This window comes from Chrysochloris asiatica, unplaced genomic scaffold, assembly GCF_000296735.1.
Source record: "Chrysochloris asiatica unplaced genomic scaffold, ChrAsi1.0 scaffold00310, whole genome shotgun sequence".
Taxonomy (NCBI): Eukaryota; Metazoa; Chordata; class Mammalia; order Afrosoricida; family Chrysochloridae; genus Chrysochloris; species Chrysochloris asiatica.
Window position 1 is genome coordinate 2,259,243 of NW_006408828.1, and position 9,528 is coordinate 2,268,770.

General features: G+C 50.6%; 1 protein-coding gene across 1 annotated transcript in view; it reads left to right on the top strand.

Moving 5' to 3' along the window:
- ASRGL1 (asparaginase like 1) overlaps nt 1–6,762 on the top strand; it is a 25,550-nt gene extending 18,788 nt beyond the window's left edge. Inside the window, exons 4-6 of the mRNA XM_006875006.1 lie at nt 2,841–2,959; nt 5,361–5,471; nt 6,557–6,762. Of these exons, the coding sequence (XP_006875068.1) occupies nt 2,841–2,959; nt 5,361–5,471; nt 6,557–6,762 (436 nt within the window). The remainder of the gene's footprint in view (nt 1–2,840; nt 2,960–5,360; nt 5,472–6,556) is intronic.
- Nucleotides 6,763–9,528: the final 2,766 nt, after the last annotated feature.

The window sequence follows — 9,528 nt, forward strand, 5'->3', positions numbered from 1 at the left end:
GGAAGATCGTAGAAGAATTGATGCATACCGATAGAAGTGCACAAATGATTTTTGTACACCTTGATGCGTTTCATTCCGTGAACACACCTGTGTGGTCCACACCCAGATTGGGAAATGGTACCTTACCAGAGCTCTCCCTCACGCCTCATCCTCGCATTCCCCTCTTCCTGGCTTCTCACACCACAGGTTAGTTGGCCTGGCCTTGAACTTGACTGAACTGGAATGGCACAGTGTGTATTCTTGGGGGCGGCCTTTCACGGCCATGAGCCCCAGGCATGGGTCGTATGTAGCAGGTTTGTTCTTTCTTCCTGGAGTAATAGCATCTCTTTTCATGATTACATCACAGTTTATCTGCCTTGATGCTATTTTTGCCATGTGAAATGTTTCATTTCATTGTAGTCAGTTGTCAGTTTGGGGTTATTATAAAGAGTGCTGCCATGGACATTTGTGTCCACATCATTTAATAGAAGCGTGTCCATCTTTCAGTTGGCTAGGTATCTAGAAACATCGTTGCTGAGTCTGAGTAATAGAGTATGCATGAGTTTAGCTTCAGTAAATATTGCCAAAGGGTTTTCCAAAGAGTTTGGACCATGAGTGGTGGTGGTGGTGGTGGTGGTGGTCGTGGTGGTTGTGTGCCTGCGGGTTGGTTCCAACTCAAAGCAACCCTCTAATTGGGTTTCCGAGGCTATAAGTCTTTATGGGAGAAGCAAGGCTCATCTTTCTCTCATAGCACGGCTGGTGGATTCGAACTGCTGACCTTGCAGTTAGCAGCCCGACACATCCCCCACTACACTACCAAAGCACCTTTCTTTCATGAGGAGTTGTTAAGTGCCATGGAGCTGGTTCAGACTTATAGCTACCTTACATAGGGTTTCCAAGGACTGACTGGTGGGCTTGAACCTCCAATATTGTGGTTAGCAGTCCAGTGCTTACATTACAGCACCACACCACGACTCCCATGAGTGGTGAGCATAACAGTCCAGTGCTACACTTCCTTGTCAACATTTGATATCATTTCTTTCAGTTCAGTCATAGAATAAGTTTAAAACTTAATTTCTATGATGTCACATCTCAGCTCAGACTCGACAGCATCTTCACATCTCACTCAGATGGCCTATAGCAGAACAAATATCATGTGGTGTCCAAACTGGAACCGTGTTGGGAATGAAAGGGGGCACTGTTAATAATTAAGTCCTGGGGTGCTGTTGTAGGATAAAGCCCTAGACCGCAAGGTCTGTGTGAACCACAAGGTCAGCGGTTCAAACTCACCAGCCACTCCTTAGAAACCCTACACAGGGTCTCTATGAGTTGGAAGTGACTCGGCGGCACTTTACAACAGCAACAACATCAGACAGAGGTCAGGACTGCCATGAGTAACCAGACTGTGGCCATAGCTTTCATGATCTGACCACTGGCTGTCCCTCTGGCCGGCCTCCCCCCCGCCACTCTCCTCCTCACCTAATTCTCTCCAGCCACAGAAGCCACCTCAAAATCTGCGAGCTTGCCCAAGAATGCTCTTTCAGTCAGCACGGCTGCTGTGCACCCCTCGTGGGGCCTTCATTACACCCCGCTCCACACCGCCACTCTCCCTGTTCTCTGTGGTCTTCTTTGTTCTCAGTGCCTTGTGACCACCACCTTCTGCCCCAAGGAGATATTGCCAGATGCTTTTGTAAATACCCATGGAACTAGGTTCTTTGTCATGCCCTAGCCTGAAACAGGTGCCTAGAATATAGTTCGTTATAGAACCTAAGTGGTGGTATAAGGGTGTTACTGTAAAAGCTTTTCAACTTTAAACAATAACTCAGTACATGTTGGGAGAACGAGTCATCCACTTTCAGTATCACCATTAAAGAGGCACTTAAGTGTGGTCCAGGGACTGGCAGCATCAGCAACTCCAGGGCATTTGTCAGAGCGGTGGACTCTTGGGTCACACCCTGTCCCTACCCAATCAGGGCCCAGGATTCCAAGTGGTTCTTACACGCACTCAAGTTTGAGGTACATTTTCTATTCTTTTTCACCCACTGTATATTATAGATGGGAAAATATGAGACACAGAGTAATATTTAACTGAGGTCTTGGTGTGGCACTCTAGGGTAAGCACTGTACCTCTAGATTGGTTTGAACTGCAAGGTTGGTGTTCAAATCCACCAGCCGCTCTTTAAAAACCCTATGAGTTGAAATGGCACAAAACAACAACAAGGTCACACAAAGAAACCCTGGTTATACAGTGGTTAAGAGCTCAGCTGCTAACCGGAAGGTTGGTGGTTCAAACCCAACCAGTGACTCTGTGGTAGAAGGATGTGGCGGTCTTCTTTCGTAAAGATTCCAGCCTCAGGAACCCTATGGAGCAGTTCTGTACTGTCCTCTATGGTTGCTATGGCATCCTGGCCTATAGGATAAGCACTGGACCACAAGGTTGGTTTCAACCACAAGGTCAGCGGTTCAAACTCACCAGCCGCTCCTCAGAAGCCCTGTTCAGGGTCACTATGAGTTGGAACCAACTCAACGACACTAACAACAGGGTTGCTTTGAGTCAAATTGTCTCAACGGCAGTGGGTCTGGGCTTTAGTATTTTTGAAGGTCCCATAGCTACAAGATGCTGATGCAGATACTCTTAAGGTTGAAGCCAAAAGAAATGTCCAGTAAGCTAAAATTCAAAAACTGTTTGAATTTAGAATCAAAAGCAAACAGTCCTTCGCAATTTCTGTGAGTCTGAAACGTTGGAACCAAAGTGTCTCCTGTTCACCGCTCCTGTTTAATGGGGGGAGGGGCTTCAGGGGCGCTAAGTAACATTGTTTCTCATCTTGATTCTGTCACTTCTTTATGTTCTTTTTTGGCAGAAATTTGGGGACCGTGGGTGCCGTTGCCCTGGATTGCAAAGGAAACGTCGCATATGCTACCTCCACAGGGGGTATCATTAATAAAATGGTCGGTCGTGTTGGGGACTCGCCATGTGTAGGTAGGCCTGATGGGTGAGTTTCCCCTCTCTCTTCATTCAGTTCCCCGCTTCTCTAACCTTCCTCTTCTTCCCTCAGTTTCTTTTCCTTTCATCTCCATGGCGGCAGCTTCAGAATTTCTGGTGGTGGCAGTTGGGTTGGAAGGTGGTATAGAGAGAGCGTGTTCGTAGCTAGTGTCTGGTTTTCCTGGATTGCTGTTTTTTGGGAGGTGACTCGGGAGGAGTTCTCCTAGGGGGCCTCTTGCTTCTCATTAGCCCAAGTTTCAGGATCTATAACCTCTGTGTGGACTTGTAGGCTTTTATTCACTGAGGAGGTCAGTTTGCAGCCACTGGCTTTGAGGGACATCCTGCTTCCACGACAAGACTGCAGGTGGCTGTGTGCGCTATGACTGGAACATGGAAGCCTGTGACCTAATGCCCAGGGCGGGCTATCTCCCAGCAGCCCCTGCAGATGACTGTGGGTTTGAGAAAGAGTTAGTGTTCTCTCTGCCCCAAAAGAGCCATTCACATTTTGAGTGAAGGACAAGCCCTGCCTTCCCTTCATCATTTGTTGCTCTGCTCTTCAGAAATACCCACTCCTGTTGACCGCCTGTGGTGACCTTAATTCTGTGTCAGACTGACAGGAAACCATCGGTGCCTCTTGAAAGAGTTGACGCCTGATTCCTGCACTCTCCTAGAGACAGGGAACTGTCTGCCTTTTTTCCTCTCTCTCTCCTTAGCAGAAATCCTACCAAAATATGCCAAGTCATCGGCATAGCCCACCACAGACACCCAGCGGGGTTCAGACAAGGCTGCAGGGCCGCCCCAAGGCAGTTCCTAGAACCACATTTCCAAGTGTTGGAGTTACGCTGTTCATGCACTGAGAGAAATAGGCACACGCTAGGCTCTCACAAGCCCTTGCCCTGGTTATAAGCCCCAAGTGTGTCTAGTCTTGTCCTTCCAGACCAGTCCCAGCTTGCTCTGCCTGACCTAGCTGACTGCTGATAATCCTCCCCACCCCCTCACCCCCGCCCCCAGAAGCAACATTTGCCTCGACAACACAACACGGTTGTCATCTTAATGTGTGCACATGTGTTTGCGGGTTCCAAGACCATGCCTGGGAGGACTCACAGTTGTATTCACAACTCAGGCAAATTATGGCCACAGGACTCCAGGCAAAAGCCAGCCCAGGGAAAAAGCACCTACGGCCAAGTGCAGAGTCCTCTTCCGTGGGGTCACACAGGGCACACTCAGTTCCCCCAGCAACAACTATGGCAACACGCTTTCTTTCGGGGCAGCTCATGATGAAGTCAGGGTCCAGGGTTACTACTGGGGACTGGTCACAGAGGCAGCCTCTTCCTAATACATCCTGCAGTTCCTGACTCTGAGAAAAGCAGGTGTTTAGCAGAGGCCACATTCTTCTCACAAACAGTTGAGCCCAGTGAGCCTCTCTCATGGGTCCTGGGGATGATGGGAATGCTTGTGAGCAGACCTTTCAGAGGGCAGCAGCCTCAGGCCCTGAGTTTATTCTTTTGCACAGCATGCGTGTGGGTGGACACCTGCACAATCTGGGTGCCCATGTCAGGGTCACTCTCTGTTACCTTGGCCTTTTGTGTCCTGAGGTAACTGCAAAGAAGACAAATGGGTCAGCTGTATTAAGCCCCAGGGAGCTGGCCAGCTGGTCCCTGCAGCAGGACTGACAAGAACAAGAAAGCACACCTCCCATTCACTGCCCAGTATCAGCTCCCTCCAAAACTAGAGCCACGGGGCCTTCCTGCCCTCGAGGGCTCTTAGAATCTGTGCCTGAGCCTCTGCCCATGCTCGGTGTCAGTAAAGGCCCTGTACAGTTAGGGAGGGGCCGAGGCTGACCCTTGCAAGTAGAAAGGGTCCTCGGGGTGGCAGCTCTATGTTGACAGAAGAATGGACGATAACAGTGAGAGGTTGCTTCCTTCTGGACCAGATTAACAGAAATGTTACCAGCAGCCTTAGCTCAGAGCCTCCTCTTCAGGGGAGCCCGGAGTCGTTCCCTCGGGTCCAGAAGCCACCCTCAATGAATGGAACTGCCCGCCAAACCATCGGGCGGGGTGCGTCGGTGTTAGGGTTAGGGATATCGGTTTCCCAGTTAATCTGAATGTAGTGACCCTCACAACACAGTCATGGTGTTGGGGTGTGGGCGTGGCCGCACTAAGCAAAAGGGTCCATCCATGAACGGTCAGGCTCCCTTCATCCTCCAGGGTGTCAGGGCGTTCCCGTGGCAATGGCTGCTCCATCTTGGCATCCACACAATCGTGGCTGCTGAGTGGCCCTTGGCTGCACCGTAGCCCTCTTAGGGACTGATCTTTGTGTCACAGTAGACTGGGACTGTGTACCACTACGATGCTGGGACTGCGGCTCCGTTAGAACTGATCACCTTCCTCCCGAGCAGGATCCGGGGGCTATGCTGACAATAACATCGGAGCCGCATCAACGACGGGGCACGGGGAGAGCATCCTGAAGGTGAACCTGGCCAGGCTGACTCTCTTCCACGTGGAACAAGGTACATAGGCGCTGGGCAGGAGAGAGTCTGTGAAGGCACACGATCAGCAGATGGAGAAGGATCTAGAACCCCTTCCTGTTGGCTGCGCATGTTTTACTCTCAGGCAGTCCATTCTTACTTTGTTTTGTCTCCTTGCCGCCTTCTGTAAGGACCTGAAACAGGAAAACATTACAGTAAACCCCTGTGGGTCTTTCCCGTCTTGGGTGGGGGAGGCATGCAGCCCGGTCTGGAGAGCAGGCGGCGCCGTGTCGGCTGCTGCTCAGACTCAGGCTGTCTCCTGTAGGAAGGGTCTCCTAGGGAAGACCCTCCTTTGACGTCATCAGAAAGAAGCAAAACAACAAAACACCTGCCACTGAGTTGATTCTGACTCAGTAACCCTATAGGACGCTATAGGGTTCTCGATGTTATCATCTTTACAGAAAGGAGCCCTGGTGGCGCAGTAGTTAAGCACTTGACCGCTAGACTAAAGGTCAGTGGTCCGAACCTACCAGTCATTCTGAGGGCACGAGATGCTTCCGTTCAGATTCCCTATAGGACAGTCCTACGCTGAGGGTTGCAGTTGACTCGCTGGCCCTAGGTTTGGTTTTTTGGTTTCATCTTAACAGAAGCAGACTTCCACATCTTTCTCCTGAAGATCGACTGGTGGGTCCAGAACCACTGACGTTTAGGTTTGCAACCGCGTGCTTTGTCACTGCGCCACGAGGACGCTTTTCTTATAGCGAAAACCCTCTTTTAAGCAGCCCCAAAAGAAAAACAAAACAGTTGCCGAGTTTGTTCCAGCTCACAACATCCCCATGTGTGTCAGAGTAGAATCGCTCTGTTGAATTTTCAGTGGCTGATTTTTTTGGAAGTCAATTGCCAGTCTTTTCTAACAAGGCACCTCTAAGAGGACTCACACCTCCATCCTTTTGGTTCGAGCATGGTATTAACCATTGACACCACCTGTCAGCTTCTCTTGGACTGCTTCAGCCTCGGGTGTAAATCTTTGTCCCCTGGCTGTGGCTTGTCAGATGCAAATGTTTTTATGATCAGAGCTCCTTCCTGTCAGTAGCCTCTGCTGCATCAAAACCTTCCTTTGCTTCTAGGAAAGACGCTGGAAGAGGCGGCTACCCTGTCCTTGGGTTACATGAAGTCCAGGCTGAGAGGGTTGGGTGGTATCATCTTGGTCGACAAAACCGGAAACTGGGCAGTAAAGTGGACCTCCACCTGCATGCCCTGGGCCGCCGCCAAGGATGGCAAGCTGCACTGTGGCATCGAGCGGGACGAGTCCACTACTGTTGACCTGCCCTGAGCCCGTGGAAGATTGAGTTCTAGATGCTAGCTCGGAGGTAAAGTGCAGCTCCCCAGTGTGGAGATGTAGCTTAGTCAGTTAGAGGTAGACATGGAAAAACCGTGCCATCTCTCACTCCTTTTGTTGCTTTGATCACTTAAGTATGTGAATGCTTGATTAAGGGGTGGGTATCGAAGTGAAAAGAGAAATGCCTAATTAGTTTCAAAAATAAGGCCCACCGAGACAGCCCTGTCTAGTGGGTCTGTGGAGGATGGTCCACACGGCGTGAGGTGAGAAAGGAGAAGGCATGACCTGGCATGACAGCGGCAGCCAATGGAACTGGGGGACCCATGGTCATGACAGAGCTGTAGGCTCCCGAGCAGTCCCACGCCCCAGACTGTGAAGGTGTCAAGGTGGGAGGGCAAGGCCCCAGTGGAGGTACCGGGCAGTCAGACAAGAGCCGCTGCAGGGAGCTCCTGGGAGAAGTCCGGTCGGCCCCAAAGTGGTACAGAGCTCATTTTGGGTCTGAGGAACATTGGGCCCAATAAGGAAAGTCTCTAAGGGAGATGTTCCTCGTCTGAAAGAAGAAACTGATTTTTGTTAGAAACTGCAGATCTCGGACTTACTATTTACAGTCCTGTTTCAGAAGTCTGAAAAACAACCACCCACCCACCTGGTAATCCAGGAGCTCCCTGGTCTGGGAGCACCATGTCCAGATGGTGACTGGGAGGCTCTGTCGGGGGCTCCTTAGGGCCTGTGGGCTTTCTGACTCCCTCACCATAATTGCTGTTGGGGGGAGCTCCTTAGGGCCTGTGGGCTTTCTGACTCCCTCACCATAATGGCTGTGTCCTTGTCCTCCCTCCAGCCAGCACACCTGAGCAGAGCCAGCCTCAGAGGGTCTCAGCTGCCACAGACCCTCCGGGTCTTCACAGAGTGAGTAGCCAGGGCTCAAGACCTCTCCAGCCTTTGGACACTGAGAGGGGCAGAAGGGGCCAGTGGGCGTAAGAAGGCACAGCGACTTAGCGTGCCCGCGTACTGCCCCACGCTCTGATCCTTCCCCTCCTGCTGAATTGGGCGTGTGTCCAGGTGGTCGGCACGGTGGAGAACGTGACTTCCTTGGTGGAGACTCTTCCTGGCCCCCCCATGACCTCTCTGCTCAGTATTCTACTTGGTCAGGGCTTACCTCTCTGGAAAGAAATTGCCTAATTTTAAACTCCATGTGCCGCTAATAAAGTGTATTTTGAAAGAATAACAGTGTGATCAGGAATCACTGTTGGCCAACACCTGAATGTACTTCATCTTCCCCTTGGTCTCTCAGTTCACACAGGAGCGATAGGTGAAGAGGCGCTTTGCGATCAGGGCAGCGTGTGAACGTGTGTGTGGTAACATGTGGTGTATATGAAAGAGCTGTGTATTGAATGGGTGAGAGAAGAAACTAAACATTTACACTTATCATGAAGGTCTCCTGACAGCTAACCAGGATTCACCCCAGATGACCCTGCTGCTGCCAAGTCAGTTCTGGTTCTCCTGTACCATGGCACAGCTGTGCTCCCTGAGCTTTTCAATGGCTGACTTTTCAGAGGTATGTCAACCTCCCGGCCTTTCTTCCACAGCACCTCTAGGTGAACTTGAACCTCTAGTCTTGTGGTTATCAGCCAGGCTTACCAGGAACCCACCTAGGGACTCAGTGACCCTCCCTGGACCCACGTCAGCTTCTCTGAACTGAAGAGGCTGGCCTGAGTTTGAAATCTCCGTCTCCCTTTTACCTCGAAAGATACTTTTTTTATTCCTTCCAAACTTGGAATTATTTTCTTCTTACTAGATACAATAACTCCTTCTTGACAGCTTAGAGCAGATGTATGTAGTCGGTTTGAGCAAATGCAGGAGGAAAAGATGTTCTTGGTCAACCAGTGACATTGAATGTATTTGGTTCCGTCCAACTTCTGACATCGGTGAAGCTCTAGAATCCGCATCGTATTTGTGGCACTGGGGCTGATGCGGTGGACTGCAAAGTCACTTAAATCACAAGGCCGGAGGTTCAAGCTCACCAAGCTCCTCAAAAACCCTATACAGGGTCACTATGGGTCAGAACCGACTCGACAGCACTTAATAACAACAACAAAGAAGCCACATCTACTCAGGACAGACAGGTTCGAACACCGCCTCCAATCGTTGCCATAGGGAGGGCAAGACCCCAGATTCAAATACATTTATTTTATAGAGACTCTATTGTGTCTTAAATGGGGTAAAGACAAGACAGGACAAACAGATCATCTCGGTGAGGGAAACCAACCTGATGCCATAATGAAATCCAAAGGGTATCTGTCCACATGGCTGGCTTTCTAGGGCACAGAGAACAAAGGGATTTCATGACAAACCCACGACAAGCAGCAGATGGATGCGGCACAGCCTCAGGTTGGATTACGGAAGCAAGCAAGGAGGGGATAGGAAAGTTTACAGGATTGGCTCTGAGGCCATTGGGGTGACTCAACCATGGGACCTGGTACCCCAGTTTCCTTCAATTCTCTGAGAGGAAAACTGCCCACCCTCAAGCTGGACAGGAGAGTGGGCCTTCATCTAGCTTTCACATACACTCTGCTGTCAGGGAGGTACAGTACTTGGTACTCGCAGATGGCGCCCGGAACTGGATGCCGGCGCTCAGGTGGAGTTAAGGTTCTGGCTGCTGGCGCCCGGTCCTCTCAGATGTCAGGCTCTGAAGGATCCCTGCTCCTGATCAGAGATCAAGGATCAACACATCGGTGATCAACCGGGACTGTGCTGGAATGG